The sequence below is a fragment of the Marmota flaviventris genome, chromosome 18 (genome assembly GCF_047511675.1).
Source record: "Marmota flaviventris isolate mMarFla1 chromosome 18, mMarFla1.hap1, whole genome shotgun sequence".
Taxonomy (NCBI): Eukaryota; Metazoa; Chordata; class Mammalia; order Rodentia; family Sciuridae; genus Marmota; species Marmota flaviventris.
Genome location: NC_092515.1, coordinates 45,867,637 through 45,883,821, shown reverse-complemented (window position 1 = coordinate 45,883,821; position 16,185 = coordinate 45,867,637). Strand labels below are relative to the sequence as shown.

At 53.0% G+C, this 16,185-nt stretch overlaps 4 protein-coding genes across 9 annotated transcripts in view; 2 read left to right on the top strand and 2 right to left on the bottom strand.

The window, feature by feature from the left end:
- Nucleotides 1–63: 63 nt before the first annotated feature.
- On the bottom strand, nt 64–3,650 carry Fbxl8 (F-box and leucine rich repeat protein 8). Of its 2 annotated transcripts, none has more exons than XM_027953932.2 (3): nt 3,560–3,650; nt 1,900–2,098; nt 64–1,366 (listed from the first exon to the last, which is right to left on the bottom strand). In XM_027953932.2, the coding sequence occupies exons 2-3, from the start codon at nt 2,049–2,051 to the stop codon at nt 394–396; spliced, it is 1,125 nt and encodes a 374-aa protein (XP_027809733.2). In that variant the 5' UTR covers nt 2,052–2,098; nt 3,560–3,650; the 3' UTR covers nt 64–393. The 2 variants fall into 2 exon arrangements, with proteins under 2 accessions (XP_027809733.2, XP_027809734.2); XM_027953933.2 differs by having other exon boundaries at nt 1,900–2,145; nt 3,560–3,638.
- Nucleotides 3,651–3,668: 18 nt separating this feature from the next.
- On the top strand, nt 3,669–9,920 carry Tradd (TNFRSF1A associated via death domain). Its single transcript, XM_027953934.2, has 5 exons — nt 3,669–3,773; nt 7,368–7,526; nt 8,405–8,682; nt 8,764–8,968; nt 9,115–9,920. Exons 2-5 carry the CDS (start codon nt 7,376–7,378, stop codon nt 9,423–9,425), a joined length of 945 nt encoding a protein of 314 aa, XP_027809735.1. The 5' UTR covers nt 3,669–3,773; nt 7,368–7,375; the 3' UTR covers nt 9,426–9,920.
- A 1,738-nt stretch (nt 9,921–11,658) lies between these two features.
- Nucleotides 11,659–14,570, top strand: B3gnt9 (UDP-GlcNAc:betaGal beta-1,3-N-acetylglucosaminyltransferase 9). Of its 3 annotated transcripts, none has more exons than XM_071605183.1 (3): nt 11,659–11,745; nt 12,107–12,920; nt 13,116–14,570. In XM_071605183.1, exons 2-3 carry the CDS (start codon nt 12,158–12,160, stop codon nt 13,364–13,366), a joined length of 1,014 nt encoding a protein of 337 aa, XP_071461284.1. In that variant the 5' UTR covers nt 11,659–11,745; nt 12,107–12,157; the 3' UTR covers nt 13,367–14,570. The 3 variants fall into 3 exon arrangements, with proteins under 3 accessions (XP_071461284.1, XP_071461283.1, XP_027809738.2); XM_071605182.1 differs by having other exon boundaries at nt 12,107–12,962; XM_027953937.3 differs by having other exon boundaries at nt 12,107–14,570.
- The window catches only part of Phaf1 (phagophore assembly factor 1), a 27,179-nt gene continuing 25,119 nt past the window's right edge, over nt 14,126–16,185 (bottom strand). For all 3 annotated transcript variants that reach the window (XM_027953935.2, XM_071605181.1, XM_027953936.2), the window contains one exon: nt 14,126–15,611. In XM_027953935.2, the coding sequence (XP_027809736.1) occupies nt 15,525–15,611 (87 nt within the window). In that variant the 3' untranslated portion in view covers nt 14,126–15,524. The remainder of the gene's footprint in view (nt 15,612–16,185) is intronic.

The window sequence follows — 16,185 nt, the reverse complement described above, 5'->3', positions numbered from 1 at the left end:
CGGCTCTGCGCGTTCCTCATCCTCCCCTTCAGAACCTAGCCCGCCTTTCACCGGATGCAGAGATACTGTAGGATTTGTTTATTTCACGCTCACCCCTAAGGCCGGGCCCACACCGGTGCCTGCCCTCCCCCCATGCCGGACCGCAGAGCTGGCATGGAGCATGCAGAAGAGCTGGGGGACCCCAGTGCGGCCGGGACAGAGCTGGCGTCTGCAGAAGTTGAGTGGACTCAGGGCACCTGTGCTGTACCGAACCGACACCGTGCCACGGGTCCCAAGAGGCACAAGAGACATGGAATTCCCAAGGAAAGAACTGGCAGTTTGAGTGTGCTTGGGAAATTCCTTCCAGCTTCTCCGAGGCCTCAGATTTGCAGAGGGGAGGGAGGGTTTGTCCAATCACCGCACGAACGTGGGCCGCCAAGGATGTGGCTCACGCTTTAGTTTGAGCGTGTAGCTGCGCAGACGCGGGCAGTGCGCGCGGAAGGCGTCCAACACCGATGTCCTCACGACGCAGAAGCAGTGTATTTCACGCAGGCCCGCGCACCGCGCCGCCAGCTCCTCTAGCGCGGTGTCCAGCTCTGATGAGGCGGAGGCGCGCACCTCAAGTGCGCGCAAGGTTGTGGCGTAGTGGCACGCGGCAAAACGCAGCGGACCTATAGTGTCACCCGAGAGGTTGAGACGCAGTGTAGCCACGGGTACTGCAGGTTGCAGGACTCGCATCACGCTTTCAGCTGGCAGTGCAGGCTCCAGCTCCAGCTCCACAGTCAGCCCAGGGTGGCGGCAGTGCAATGCTGCCCAGGCTTGATCGGGCAGTGGGGACGCGCGTGCATCTTCAGGGCTCGCGCACCGCAGGGCCAGGAGTGCAAAAGGCGCGCGATCTGGCTCAGCCAGCGCATCGAGGACAGCGTGGGACAAGCTGGCCAAGTGCAGGCCAAGGGTGCGCAGGCGCGGGCAGGCAGCCAGTAGCTTGAGTACTGAGCCTGGCCCCACGCTGTCCACCAGCGTATGGTTATCTAGGAAAAGGCTGCGGAGTTCTGGACAGCCACAGGCTACCTGCAGCACCAGCGTGTCATCCAGTGTGAAGGGCAAGCGCCGCAGGTCAAGGTGGCGCAGCTCGCTGGCGGTCCCACAGAGGGCATGCACAGCATCCAGGATGTCTCGGCCTGCGTCAAAGAGCGGTTTGTCTCCGTGGCACTCCAGGCTCAAACCTCGAAGACCAGGGGCACGGTCTGCCAGTGCAATCAGCAGCTTGGTGGCTGCCTGGCGACTCGGCTTCCTCGACGGCTCAAATTCCAGCTGTAAGTTGTGAATGTGGTCCAGGCAGACAGACAGAAATGGCGGGAGTATGCCTTCCCATTCACTGTCACAACTTGGGTTAGAACAGTGAAGAAAAGGCGTTGGCAGCCTCATAACGACAGGGGAGAACCCTCCACCAACCTCTCAATTTGGGTGCCAGCTGCCCTCCCCACTTCCTGTTCCCAATGCACACACCTCTCCCTCTGCACCATGCCTTTGCCTCACGGCAGCAGCTGAAACCCTGGCATAGACAGCCAATATTTCAGGAACTATAGCTGTCCTAAGGAAGCACGTGGGCACCTTGAACTGCCAGGTTCAAATTTCACCTCTGCCACTCTATGGATGAGTGGCCAGCGGGAAGTGATTTTCTTTGCCTCTGTTTCCTATCAGTTCAATAATAATACTGTCACACCAGGTTTTCATGAGGATTAAATGGGTTAATATATGAATCTTATGTATTGTTAATATGTATTGGTATGTAGTAGGCAGTTAATAAATGTTAGGTTTTTGTTGTTTTTGCGGGAAGTCAATGAATCTCCCTAATCCCTGACTTCACAGGGAAAGTATAAAAATGAGGAATGGCAGGGGACAGAAAAGCCCTCTCACCTGATGTTTGTGTCGTGCCACACTGCACTGCTGGTGGCAGCAGCTGCCCAGGCCCTGCAGACCCCAGCGACAGCAGTAGGATCCCTGAGAGACAGGTGGCGGAAGATGAGAGCAAGTACCTCCTGGGGCAGTTGTTCTCCTGGCTCCACCATGGTGTGGCTCTGGGTCGGGGGACTTCACCACTTCCAACAGCTTCGGACTGGAGAGAGAGACAGGGTCATCCCTGGGCCCAGGAAACAGCTGAGCCTGGGTGTAGAAATATTTGTGGACCGAAAGCCGTTACATAATTTGCAGAACCCAGTACAAAATGAAGATATGGGATTCCTATTCACAACGTTAAGAATTTCAGAGCTGGGAGCGGTGGTGTACACCTGCAATCCCAGCTATTCTGGAGACTGAGGCAGGAGGATCACAAGTTTAAGGCAAATAGCAATTTAGGGAGAACCTGTCTCAAAATAAAAGAACTAGGGATATAGCTCAGAGGTAGAGCACTCTCCTAATATGCCCTAGTTTCGAGCTCCAGCACCATAAATAAATAAATAAATACGTTGCAAAATGTGGGGGCTCTGCCCCACTGCGCAGGTTTCAGGTTCATAATGTCGGCCCTGGGTGTCAAAGCGTTTCTGGCTCTTTAAACTGTTTTTTCAATTGTGTAGTCACCAGGTGACTACACAGGTTCCAAGTTGAGAAACCTTGTCCAATCCCGCCAGCCACTAGAGAGTGACTAGGATTAAGGAGACGGAAGAATTTATAAAGAGTTTTGTCAGGGACAACGAGCCAATCAGAGAGCAGTGGCATGGGCGGAGCCCGGCGGGATCCACCCAGAGAGGGGAAACGTCTTTGCAGCGGGGGTCTAGCCCCGGAGTGTCCCGGGTGCTTTCTAAAACCGGCAAGACCTGCAAGGAAAAGCATGAGATCTGGGGACAGACGGTTCTTGCCTCTGAGGAGCTGTAGTTCAAATTTGGATCCTGATTAGTAATTTGGAACTCCCTAGAGCCACCCCAGAGCGCAGCTTTTAGAGGGAAAATGTGCGTCCTCCTTTTTTTTTTTTTTTTTTTTGTGTGTGTGTGTGTGAGAGAGAGAGAGAGAGAGAGAGAGAGAGAGAGAGAGAAAGACTGAACCTACCACTAACCCCAGTCATTTTTATTTTTTGAGACTGCCTTGCTAAAATGCCCAGGCTGACCTTTAACTTGGGATCTTCCTGCCTCAGTTACCTGAGTAGCTGGAATTACATTCGTGCACCACCGCGCCTGACCTATGAAGTTGCCAGTTTTGTTTCAAGGTGCCTGAAGTGTTCTGTGCACATTTCACATCACTTACTAGTATTTCCCCCCGTATCTTCCAAGGTAGAGGTCTCTTCTGGAATATGTGTGACGTGTACGCTGGGGATTGGATACCTAGGCCAGGTTTGTACCTGGGACCCATGGCACAGGGTTTTTAGTGTGTTTAGTAGAGATCAGATTGTCAAACTAGATCCCCAGGGGGCACTAGAAAATTCTGATCACCAGGGGGCGCCTTCTTGTTGATCCACCAGGAACAGATGAAAGTCTGGCAGCTCTTACACTGTAGCCCTCCCCCCTCGTAAAAACTGCAAGCCCCCAAAGTCACGACCTGCGGGCAATTCTTCCTGCCATCCAACCTCGGGCGCTGGTAATCTTACCTGCTCAGCGGACCAGATGGGCTTTGCCCAGAGACAGTGGACTGGCAGCAGAGAACAGCAGGGTGGGAAGGAGCTGCCTGGAAGGCGGGACACGAGGACGAACGGGGCGGCTCGAACAGGGGCACCGCCCCAGCGCCTCGGCGCACACCCGGAAGCGGCTCGGTGCAGCGGAGCCTGGCGGGCGTGGGAACCCAGGCCCGGCCAAGGCGGGCAGGTTAGTGCAGTTAATGGGTGGGCTTGCTGGTGTGGCAGGAGCAGAGGCTGATCCTGGCTCTCAAGCGTGGGCATCGCGCGGTTGTTACCGCTGCTGCTTTGGCCAGCTACTGCGGCGGCCTCTTGGGCTCTTTCAATGGGAGGCGGTGGGGAGTACGGAATTTGACCCTTGCAGGTTCCTTGCCCCAACCAAGGGCTTTTGCCGGGTGGCAGGGCCCTGAACGTGAGGGTGAAGGAAGGGCAGGGCTGGTCTGAACAGTTCTGTGAGCCGCGACCCCCGGGCACGTGCAGAATGAAGGTGGACTAGTGGGAACCGGGGAAGCTCCTGTAAAGAGGCCTGAAACAGCTAAAGAGCTCCCAAACGGGGGCAGCAGATGAGTAGGGGGCGCTCCTGGCTGGTCGCCCAGAATTGCAGGCTTTCAGTCCTTGGGCCACTCTTGAGGGCTGTCCCTGCCGATCAGCCAGAGGTAGGGCTGCATGAGAACACATGTTTTGTGTTAGGGTGCGATGCCTGGTTGGCCTCTTGTAGTTGGCGCACTTTTTGGTACTCAAATATCCATATAATGTCATCCAGATAAATGTTACAGGGCCAGCCTGGAAGCCTTGGCCCAGACGGAGTAGGGGCGGACTCTCGGTGGGTGAGGCTCGGGGATTCCCGAAGAGGGGTTTTCTGTGGAAGGACACGCAGGAAGGATGATTCCCAAAAGGAAAATCTCGAGCTCCAGCTCCAGCTGAGCTGACTTCCCCCACGTGCCTAGTACTAGTATGTTGGGCATCGCCCCATCTCCAGGTTTCCAGTGCTTACCTAGCAGGCCTGATCTGTTCCATTTTGTCCCTACTTATATTCTCTGAGGTCATCAGGTCAGCATTTACTTCCAAGTCAGGGGGCTAGGAAGATATGAAAGTGGAAACATTTCCAGGGTCCCCTAGGCCACTTATCCAGGGCTTCCCACTTGTTTTGCCTCTTTGGCTTGCTCCCAACCTCTGTTGGCCCTACTTGTCATCTGCAGAGTTTTGAGTTTCATCCTGTTGTTTTTCTTTCTTTCTTTTCTTCTTCTTTTTTTTTTTTGTCACTAGGGATTTATCACTGAGGTACATTCTCACCACCTTTTTTGGGGTACTGGGGATTGAACTCAGGGCACTCAACCACTGAGCCACATCCCCAGCCCTATTTTATTTATTTATATGTGATGCTGAGAATTGAACCCAGTGCTTCACACAGGCAAGTGCTCTACCGTTGAGCCACAACTCCAGCCCCCCCCCCAGTCCTATTTTTTTCTGGTTTTTTTTTTTTTTTTTTTTTTTGGTACCAGGGATTGAATTCAGGGGCCTTGACCACTGAGACACATTCCCAGCCCTATTTTGTATTTTATTTAGTGATGAGGTCTCACTGAGTTGCTTAGTACCTCCCTGTTGCTGAGGATGGCTTTGAACCCACATCTTCTTGTCTCAGCCCCTGAGCTGCTGGGATTACAAGCCTGCACCACTACGCCTGGCCCCCCATCCCTTTTAATAAAGACATTTACTTTGCTTTTTTTTTTTTTTAACACAAAGGAAATGTGTCTTTATTTTATTTTTGGTGGTGGGAATTGAAGCCAAGGCTTGAACATGCCAGGCAAGCACTCTACCACTGAGCTATAGTACCAGCCCCAAATGTTTCTATCTTACATAAAGTAGAAGATATTGCTGAATAAAATGAAACAAAAATTACCTCAGCCACTCCCCCCATCCTGATCTGTTAATTTTCAGACTATTGTTTTGGGTAAATACACAGTATTAATGTTTTAATTATGTAATGACTTGTATGGAGTGGGGACTCCAAAAAGTGTGTCCCCTGTGCTCAGACCCAGGGTAGGGCCATTGCCAGTTTTCATTTCTCTTGCCAGGGTGGGTAATGCTGGAGGGCCTAAATAGTGTTCTAGCTTTGGCCCTCAGGTTAGAGCCTGGGGAAGGTCTGAAATGCAGCCTCTGCTCTCTGCCTTAACCTCAAGATTCTTACTTTCTCCTCAAGGAAGTTCAAGGTTGGCTCCTCCTGGGACCCCCCTCCCCTGAGGCTCCCTGTCTATAAATAGAAGACAGCTGGGACTCCTCTTTCTGTCCTGCCCAGAGCTTGGGCTCAGCACCCTTCTGAACCCACTATCTGTAAATGCTGACAGAAAGTAAAGGAATGTGACTTATGGGATAAGGAGCTGGGGAATTGAGTTCATTTCTAGAAAGAGGGGGTATCCCCTCAGGTGAGCTGGCGGACTTGCCTCTTCCTGGGCCAATAGCTGGGAGGCCACTGAACAGAGGGTCAATGCATTGGTTGCCTGGCTGGGAATTTTGCTTCCTGCCAGACTTTGATAGAAGATGACTGGAGAAGATGTTACTACTAAGGAGCTCTGACTATCTGGATAGGAATGAACCTACAATAGAATAATCTGAGTTGGAGAAGAGCCCAATTCCAAGGACTTATAACAAAGAGGGATGGGTTTTCTTACATACCTGAACAGTCCAGGCTGTAAAAGCTTCAGGGACAGCTGGATCCAGGGCCATAGTGTGGTTAGAAGTTCCCTTCTCCATCTCTTGGCTTTGTTTCCTTCTGTGTTGGTTTCATTCTCAACCAGGCACTTCCCAAGCAATGGCAAAACAGACCGCCCCTTCCTTCAGTTTAGCCCCAGGGGAAAGGAAATTAGTACATCTTTCCTATTGATCCAGGCAGAGTTGCAGGGTTGATTCTCACTGGTCCAACTTGAGCCCTATTCCCCAAACCCAAACTAGAATAGTGAGTGGAATATGCAGTTTGGTCAGACTTGCTTCATATGACCAGACCTGGACAGAGATTGAGAAAACAAAGGAATAAAGTTCTTAGAGGTGTCTTGGGATTGGGAGAAGGAATCTGGGTGGGATTAAACTTCAGGTTTCTTTTGAAGTGAAGCCAGGTGTAGTAGTGGGAAGGTAGATGAAATAACCTAAGGGTAGGGGCTGTGGACCCACAGGGACCCTGGGGACCCAAGTTTAAGCTGAAGGCAAGGCCAGGACCTGGGTCTGGTTGGCCTTGGGGCATTGGCACTATCCAGAATAGTCTCGTCAGTTTTGGTAAAAAAAGACACTGGCCTGAGCTAGGGTTGTGGCTTAGTGGTAGAGCGCTCACCTAGTAGAACGCTCACCTAGCACATGCGAGGCCCTGGGTTGGAGCCTCAGCACCACATAAAAATAAATAAATGAAATAAAGGTATTGTGTCCAACTAAAACAAAAAAATTTTAAAAATATATTAAAAAAAAAAAAAAAAGACACTGACCTGAGGAGGAGGCAGAGCTTCTCTGCTTCCACTGCAGGGTCCACCTCCACTTTTCTGCCACCATGATCCTGGATTTTTTCTGGAAGATAATGGAAGGACAATATTCACTAAGTCTGGGCTAGGAGGGGCTCTGTTTAGAGCCAGAGGCACAGGGTGCCACCTGTAAGACGGTGAACTCTTTACCTCAAGTGTGCCAGTTGAATCGGCCACTGAGCCTGCAGGACAAACAAATGTTCGCAGTGTTTTGGAGCTGCACATGGGACTGGACGGTTGTCTCCAAGGCTAGGATAACCCAGATGCCTGTCTGTCTCTAGGAGGCAAGATGGCAGCTGGGCCAAATGGGCACGAAGAGTGGGTGGGCAGTGCATACCTGTTTTTGGAATCCTTACTGGACAAGGTGGTTCTGTCTGATGCCTATGCACACCCCCAGAAGAAGGTGGCAGTATACAGGGCTCTACAGACATCATTGACAGGTGGGTAAATGGGTAGGAATGGGAGAAGAAGAGGTGGGCTAGGCTCTTTTGTGGGTGGGGCAGGGGTAATACCCCACCTCCTGGATTTGGTGGGCCTGGGCTTATAGCCACTTTCAGGAAAAGAATTGGTGAGGGAGGGTAAGTGTAAGGTAGAGAAAACTGGCTGTGTAGGATTTGTCTTCTCTGCTTACTGCATGTGTGTCCTTGAGCATAATCATGTTTATCCATGATTGTACATCTACCTATTTCTGCACTAATGTCCCGCTACTCTATGCCCCCCACTCTGGAGCAGCCAGCTCACTCCTTTCTAGTAATCACAAGTTTCTCTCTTCTCTTTTCCTCTCTCACTACAGTACTCCTTGCCCAAGACCCTTCCCCACTACTTACCATTCCAGGTTCTTCTTTCTCATCTCAGGGTAGAAGCCACAGGAGGCTGAAGCTGGTTGGGGCATCCAGCTCCAACCTTAGAAAATCAAGAACCCCTCTCTTTCCAGGGGAAAGGGAACCACACTAGGTGGAAGCCAAAGACCTGAGACCTCCTGCCCTTCCCCTGCCTGCCTATGCACATAGCCTGGTGGCCCAGGGCATATGCCCCATTTCTGTGTTGCAAAGCCCCTCTCTTCCATTTGGGATTTAAGAGATAGGGCTAGGTGGCACCCACTCTTATCTTGGAATGTACTCTATGATTGGTCCTGGCCTGCTTTCTGGGTTGTTGCTGTTTGCATTCCCTTTTTTGTTTCCCAGCTGGGTACTCTGGATAATCTAGTATCCCAGGTCAGAGAATGGGGACGGGGTTTGACCATGGGCTTTGCCCCACCTCCGGCTTGGAGAACGCCCCACTTGGGGACCACCTGGAGCCTGACTGCTCACCTCCGCAGAGAGCGCCGAGAGCCCAGACGTGCTGCAGATACTCAAGATCCACCGCAGCGACCCGCAGCTGATTGTGCAGTTGCGTTTCTGTGGGAGACAGCCCTGTAGCCGCTTCCTCCACGTCTACCGGGAGGGAACTCTGCGCGCCAAGCTGCAAAGTTGCTTGGCAGCAGCGCTGGCCCAACGCTCTGTACCGCTGCAGCTGGAGCTGCGCGCTGGTGCCGAGAGGCTAGATGCTTGGCTGACGGACGAGGAGCATTGTTTGAATTGCATCTTAGCCCAGAAGGTGCGGCAGGATGGGGTCCGCATGGGGTAGGGTGGGGATTCACGGATAAAAGCCCCTCTGACCTCGTACTCCCTTCCCTAGCCCGACCGGCTCCGGGATGAGGAACTAGCTGAGCTGGAAGATGCGCTCTGCAATCTAACGTGTGGTTTGGAGGGCCAGGGTGATAATGTGGATGTGGATGTTGATGTCGTCCCAGCCCCCTCGCAGTCCCTGGTCCCCTCTCCGCCAGAGGAAAAGCCACCGCCCTTGTCTGGACAGACGTTTCTGTTCCAGGGTCGGCCAGTAGGTGAGGTGCAGGCGCAAAGGTGGGGTCCCCGGGAGGTTGGAGTTTGGGCAGGGGTGATGGTTAGGCTGTACGTCAGTGGCTGGGCACAGGTGGGGGCCGGCTCTTGGGTCCCTCCCACCCATCTGCCTCCCCAACTCCCTCCACAGTGAATCGGCCACTGAGCCTGCAGGACCAACAGACGTTCGCACGTTCAGTGGGCCTCAAGTGGCGTAGGGTGGGACGCTCACTGCAGCGCAGCTGTCGGGCATTGCGCGACCCAGCGTTGGACTCACTGGCCTATGAATACGAGCGTGATGGGCTGTACGAGCAGGCCTTCCAACTGCTGCGTCGTTTCGTGCAGGCGGAGGGCCGCCGAGCCACACTGCAGCGCCTAGTAGAGGCGCTAGAGGAGAATGAGCTCACCAGTCTGGCAGAGGACCTGCTGGGCCTGGCAGGTCCTGATGGAGGCCTGGCCTAGACCCGGTTCCAAGGATGCAGCAGTCCACCACGAGCCCAGCAGCGTTTGGAGCATCTGGATGGTTCTAGAGTCCCTTCTGCTACTACTGTTACTATTGCTGACCCTCCTTCCAAATCCACTGGAACCCTACATTTAAAACCTCTACTTCACTGAGCTGCTGCAGCAGAGTTGAGTGCCTTCTCCAGGATCCATAGGAACACCTGCTGAGCTCCTGGGACATACCACTGGGGATTCTGCTCTAGATTCTTTGATGGAGACAGTATGAATGTCGTTCCCATCCTCCCCTATCCCCAAAAGAGAATCTTCTGGCTAGCCCTCACCCCCTTCACTCCTTGAACAGTGACTCCATAAGCACCTGGAATTTCCTTGTCCTAGGCACCACCCTGGGTGCTGCAAATACTGTAGTGAGCCAAATACCCAAATCCCGCTTGCCCCAGCTCACTCAGTGTGAGACCCAAGTACTTAGCAATGGTAATAAAATGTAACTTTCACTCAGGGAATTGTGGGAACACAGAGGCCTACCCCAGCCTGGTGTTAGGCTCCTGAAGAGATGAGCTGGTGGGAAGGGTGAGGTGGGGAGTTGAGAGAAAGGCAGTGCTCTGGGCATAGCAACACCCTGGGGTCTTGAGGAAGGGAATAGGGAAGAGAAGTGTAGAGTGGCTGGAGGGGGTTGCTGAATGACCCATCAGTGAAGGAGAACATGGAGTCTGGTGAGCCATTTTACAGAATTTGGATTTAATAATGAGGCCAGTGAGAAGCCTTTGAAGGGTTTGGGAATTAAGACTGGGAGGCTGGTGAGGATGGGGGGGGGGAAGGAGGGGCGCACATGGAGAGAGGGGGAGGGAGAGAGGGAGAAAATGCAAGAAAAAGCAGCAAGAAGGAGACAGATACTGGGGCAGTGGCTGCAGCAATGGAGGAAAAGAGATGAACACTAGGAGATCTTCAGGAAGAAGAATGGGCCTTGGTAACCCTGGATTGGAATGGGGTAAAGAGGACCCAAAGTTTCTTCCTTTGCCAGTGGGATGGAGGCTTGGGGTTGCCCTGTTTGCTCTGTTCATGGGAAATGGTGTTCCTGTAGGACATCCAGTGAGGGAGTGTGAAGGCTGCTGGGTATATAGTTCTGGGTTTAGGAGTTGGGTCACAGGTAAAGATTCATGAATGGACAGATAGTGGGACTGAAGGACACTTACTGGAAAAGTGTAACCCCAAGAATAAAGAGGAAAACCAGGGGTTTGGGGGTCAGGGAATACTGTGGTAAGAAAGCCAGCTGACAGATCAGTTGAGACTGAGGTGTATTCAGTTAATAACATGGAGATTCTGGGTGGAGGTACCATGGAAAGGAGTGGGAAGTGAAGCAGTGATGCACACCTTTGCTGGGGGTTTTCTACTCCAAGCTCTACCACATAGGCTGAGGTCTGGAGACCCTGAGTTCCAGGAAGATAGTTGAAAGCTGGCAGCAGAGTTAGGCAAGGACTGGGCTCTCAGGCTCCAGGGTGCCACTCTGCTCACCTTGATCTCAGGTCAAAGCCTTTGCTGAGTGACCTCTTCCAGGAGCTTTACCAATCCCTGCTAACCCAGTCTGGTCAGCAGTGGCACAGACACAAGACATTTCTATGTGCAGGAGGCTCTGCGGGGGAGCAGGAGACTCAAAACTGAATCTGGGACTGGACTCAGGCTTATAAGCTCCTGGAAGACAGGGCTGCAGTGCTTGCCTGGGAAGTTAATGCAGACAGGGTTGACCTGCTGTCTTGTATCCCAATGGGGACAAAGGAGAGGTGGGATGGGGGAAGCACAGAGGATTCCTGGACTGAATTCCAAAAGATTTGGGACAGTACTTTCTGCCTGTATGATCCTCCTGGGCCTAAGAAGCAGCGTCCCCATCTGGGCCTAAGTAATGAGAACTGTTGTAAGAATTGGAGAAGCAGTTTTGTGTGTGCAAACCGTCCTCACTCGGCAGTTTACTGGGTGGCAGGCGGGGGGCATTCCGTGAGAGTGGGGGTAACCAGAGACACCGATACTTACCGGGCCTCAGAAACGCGGTCTTGGGGAGTCTGAGCTAGCACCAAGAACAGGCCTTCCCAGCAAGAATTGCCCCTAAGGAATCCTCTCAGGGATTTATCCTCACTCGGAGTTCCCGGCGCGGCGCCGGGGCGGAGCTGAGCTCCAGATGTCCGGGCGCGCACAGCTGGAGGGTCACGTGGCACGGCCTCGGTCCCCTTCCTGCCAACGCTGCATTTGGCCCAGGCCCCGTCCATGGCCGCCCTTAGGACCCTGCGCTGAGCCCGAGGCTCCAGCGTCGGGGGGCCACGCCGCTCCCAGAGTGAGTGTCGGGATCCCAGAGACAGAGGTTGGGGCGGGGAGGAGAAAGGTAGAAGGGATTCGGTCTTAGCGTGAGGGGTGGGAAAAAGTAGGGCTGAGAAAGGGCCTTTCTGCCCTGCTTTCGCCTCTTGGGCACCGTCCCGGGCTGGAGTCCAGGGGATGGAAGTTCGCTACAAGGGGGAACATCTTGTCCCTTCAGGCTGCTAGTCCCAGGGGTGCGAGGAGGAGGTGCAACGGAGGGGAATGAACTGCCGGTAGTTTAAGACCCCCCCCCCCCCAGGGTGTGGTCTCCCGCACCCTCCTCTCCGGGAGGCGGGGCTTGGAGCCTCTGACCCCCAACCGCCACCCGTCCTTGCTTCCAGAGGCTCTGCGGGCGACCCTTCGAAGAGAGGGCGGGCGTCGGCCACGCGGTCATGAGGAGGCGGCTGCGCCTACGCCGGGACGCGTCACTCACGCTGCTCCTCAGCGCCGCCCTTGGCCTCTTACTGTACGCGCAGCGCGACGGCGCGACCCCCACTACTAGCACGCCGCAAGCGCGAGGGCGGGAGGCACAGAGACCCACCCCAGGTCCCCGAGCATTCCAGGTACTGGACTCTGGCGCAGCCCCACCGGCCTACGAAGGGGACACACCGCCATCGCCCACTCCCACCGGCTCCTTTGATTTCCGCCGCTACTTGCGCGCCAAGGACCAGCGGCGCTTTTCACTCCTCATTAACCAGCCTCACAAGTGCCGTGGTGATGATGCACCTGGTGGCCGACCTGACCTGCTCATAGCTGTCAAGTCGGTGGCAGCTGACTTCGAGAGGCGACAAGCCGTGCGCCAGACGTGGGGTGCCGAGGGTCGCGTGCAGGGGGCACTTGTACGCCGTGTGTTCTTGCTGGGGGTGCCCAGGAGTGCAGGCACCAATAAGGCTGACCCAAAGGGGGTGGGCACACAGACACACTGGCGTGCACTGCTGCATGCTGAGAGCCATGCATATTCGGACATCTTGCTCTGGGCCTTCGAGGACACTTTTTTCAACTTAACACTTAAGGAGATCCACTTTCTGGCCTGGGCCTCAGCCTTTTGCCCCAACGTGCGCTTTGTTTTTAAAGGTGATGCTGATGTATTTGTACACGTGGGGAACCTGCTGGAGTTCCTAGCATCGAGGGATCCTGCGCAGGACTTGCTTGCAGGTGACGTAATAGTGCAGGCGAGGCCAATCCGTGCTAGGGCCAGTAAGTACTACATCCCAGAGGCTGTGTATGGCCTGCCTGCCTACCCAGCCTACGCAGGTGGTGGTGGTTTTGTTCTTTCTGGAGCTACGCTGCGCCGCTTGGCAAGTGCCTGTGCACAGGTTGAGCTCTTTCCCATTGATGATGTCTTTCTAGGCATGTGTCTGCAGCGCCTCCGGCTCACACCTGAGCCTCACCCAGCTTTCCGTACCTTTGGCATTTCCCAGCCTTCTGCAGCACCACACCTGAGCACCTTCGACCCCTGCTTCTACCGCGAATTGGTTGTAGTACATGGGCTCTCAGCTGCTGACATCTGGCTTATGTGGCGCCTGCTGCATGGGTCACATGGGCCAGTCTGTGCACATAGGCAGCCCGTTGCTGCAGGCCCCTTCCAGTGGGGCTCTTAGCCACCCATCACAGTGCCAAGCTTCTCTTAGCCCCAGGATGGAACAGAAGAGAGCCTGAAGGAGATTCCTGTGTGGATTATTAAGGTGTGGGTTACTCTTTCCTAGATTACCTGTGTCTGCCTCCTCAGAATCCCAGGGTATGGAAACTGAGTTTGGCATTTCCTGTTGGCTCATACTACACAGAGGAGGTCTAAAAAACAATGTATTGGTGACCACAAGTAGAGCTATGGCTGAAGTGGAGGAAGACCATGTCTTGCCCAGCAGGCCCCAGAGCAATGGACATATTTAGTCATCCTAGTAGCACATAGGTGTGTGTTCAGGTGGAGGCTTGGTTTTGAACTCCTAGGATGATGCAGACACATGCAGCTCCTCAAGGCCAGGTCCCACAGCCTTCATGGACCTGGCAGGCATTCTGTCATAACTCAGTCTAAAGTAGACATGTTGCTTGCCACCTGCTTCTTCAATTGGATTCCCAGCCCTGTCTACATCTTTAGATCTTTCCCCTCTCAGGTCTGCTTTCCTGGGCCAACTCCAATAGGATCCAGGTCTGCCTGGTATACCATGGATAGAGCCATATCAAGGACAACTATGTCATGTTCCCAAAGTCTTTCCCCATCTCCTATACCCATACACTATGCCATTGTTAAAAGCTGTCCCGTCCCCTTCAGAGGAGCCATGGCTGTCTCCTCAGACTCTTCTACTATAAAATTTCTCATATTCTTCAACCACCCCCTTCCTAAGAAATAAATACTTCCACACTTATTTCAGTACAAATATCTCAGCAACAGCCCATGGCAAGCTGCTGCTGAGGGCACAGGTGCTTTATTGGAGAAGGGATGTGGGCAGGGGATGAGGATAGGTCCCTCATTCCAAGAGGATGGGAACAGTCCTGGCTACCCCTGACAGTAAAATGTGCAGGGTCTCTGGCCAGACCACTGTCCAAATGGGAAGACATTAGTCAGTTACAAAATCAAAGTCATGGGAGTGCCACATAAGCCTGACTATAGGACTAGGAACCATACAGGCACGTGGAGCAGATCCCCTGCACATTCATCATGAACTATACAGGATGAGGCTGTACATGAGTTAATTACAAAAGTTTCATATTTACAAAAATCTGTACACACATTTGAAAAACTCACAAAATTGTCATCTATGTATCACAAGTTGCTAGACCAAAATATTAAAAATGGGATTAAAATTATACATTTCTCTTAATTCTTTCCAAAAAGATTAATGTTTTTAAAGCATATATATGCTACTTTCCATTAGCCAGACCCATGAAGAGACCAAGCAGCCCAACCTCCCTGGAGCCCCCCAGCCTTGAGCCATGAATGGCCTGGTTTGAGGACAATGCCCAGGTTTGAGGCAGGGAGCTGGCCCACAGTGCAGAACAGAATCCTAAAACACAATGAAAGAGGAAGATGTCTTTGGCTAAAACTTTGGCATTAAATAAAAGAGGCAAACAGGATGGAAACATGCAGCCCTGCCAGCCAGGCTGGGCAGAGCAGGGGCACAGGCAACCTTGAAAGCTGGCTCCAAGAGTGGTGGGAACCAGGCCTGAACACATACCTGGATGGTAGAAAGCTGTGTTTCAACCAGTTGGTGTGCTTCCTAGGACTGGTGGGCAATGGGTGCCAGAAAGGAACCAGGAAGGGCAGGTAGGCCACCTTGGCCACAGCCAGCTCATCAAGTAACAAAAGTGGATGTAGTGCAAATGTTGCTACCAAGTACTATGGACACGCTACCTTCCTGCCACAAGGGTCACATGGCAATGTGGAGCCAAAAAGCAAGGACCCATGTCCTCGGCCACAGAAAGAGCCCCAAGTTTTCCCAATGTGTGTGGGACAGGGGCTGACATGTCCTGCCTCCTTACATGTTAGTAGAGAGCTTCTGAGTCCAGATATCAAGGATCAAAGTTTGTGCTTCTCTTTGCAGTCTGTGTTTCCTGCTGGCAGCAGCAGGCTTAGGATGGACAGAGAATATCTGGGCCCTTTGTCTCATGGCAAAGCACCCAGCCTGCGTTCCACCTCATAACATTCCAAGAGCCCTTCAACACTGGCAAGGTGTCCAAGAATACCCACAGGTGGTATAGAGACCCACTGAGCAGGATGCAACGCACAGTTCCATGGGTAGAGGGGCAGGGGTGGTGATGTCTCTAGGGTAGCTCTCCTGTTCTCAGGTGGGCACCAGGCCGGGGGGGCCCATACAGGGTCACCGAGGCAATGTGGTTGTTCTGCATGACCTGGTATAAGAAGAGGACAGTGGATCAAGGGACAGGGGAGAAGGAATAAAGGCAGATCCTGTGTGGCAGAGGGGTTGGCTAGAGGTCATATACACAAAGCCAAGGCTTCTTGACCCCTCAACTCCTCACAGTTTACACTAGGGTGCAGATCCTCTGCTGTTCCTCTTGGGGTACTTGACCTTTACCACACCTACTTGTCTAGTTCTTCTGGAACTGCTAAGGGCCTGCTAAAAGTATAGCTTCCAAGAAAAAAAAAAAAAAAAAGAAAGAAAGAAAAAGAAAAAAAGGCTATCTATTCTTCTCCCAAGCCAGTGGGGCCTCCAGAGCCATTTGCCTACAGTACATTCATTCACAAAGGTTCCTAACATGCCCAGGGTTTGTCCCCACTGCCCCTTTCCCTGAGTACCTGGTTTCAGTACAGAGATCCCTGTAATCCTTCTCATTTTGTTGAAAACAGACTGCTTCAGCCTCCATAATTCCAAATTTCTTCAACTTTTCCCCTACTTTGTGGTCCTGGGGATGGAACCCAGGTCCTTGTGCATGCTAGGCAAATATTCTACCACTGAACTACATC

Excerpts from the sequence above, each read along its gene's own strand:
- Fbxl8 (XM_027953932.2), bottom strand. The coding sequence starts at position 2,051 with ATGGTGGAGCCAGGAGAACAACTGCCCCAGGAGGTACTTGCTCTCATC. Across the intron at positions 1,367-1,899 it reads TGGCACGACACAAACATCAG|TTGTGACAGTGAATGGGAAG; the intron begins GTGAGAGGGCTT and ends TTCTAACCCAAG.
- Tradd (XM_027953934.2), top strand. The coding sequence starts at position 7,376 with ATGGCAGCTGGGCCAAATGGGCACGAAGAGTGGGTGGGCAGTGCATAC. Across the intron at positions 7,527-8,404 it reads TCTACAGACATCATTGACAG|AGAGCGCCGAGAGCCCAGAC; the intron begins GTGGGTAAATGG and ends TCACCTCCGCAG. Across the intron at positions 8,969-9,114 it reads GTTCCAGGGTCGGCCAGTAG|TGAATCGGCCACTGAGCCTG; the intron begins GTGAGGTGCAGG and ends CTCCCTCCACAG.
- B3gnt9 (XM_027953937.3), top strand. The coding sequence starts at position 12,158 with ATGAGGAGGCGGCTGCGCCTACGCCGGGACGCGTCACTCACGCTGCTC.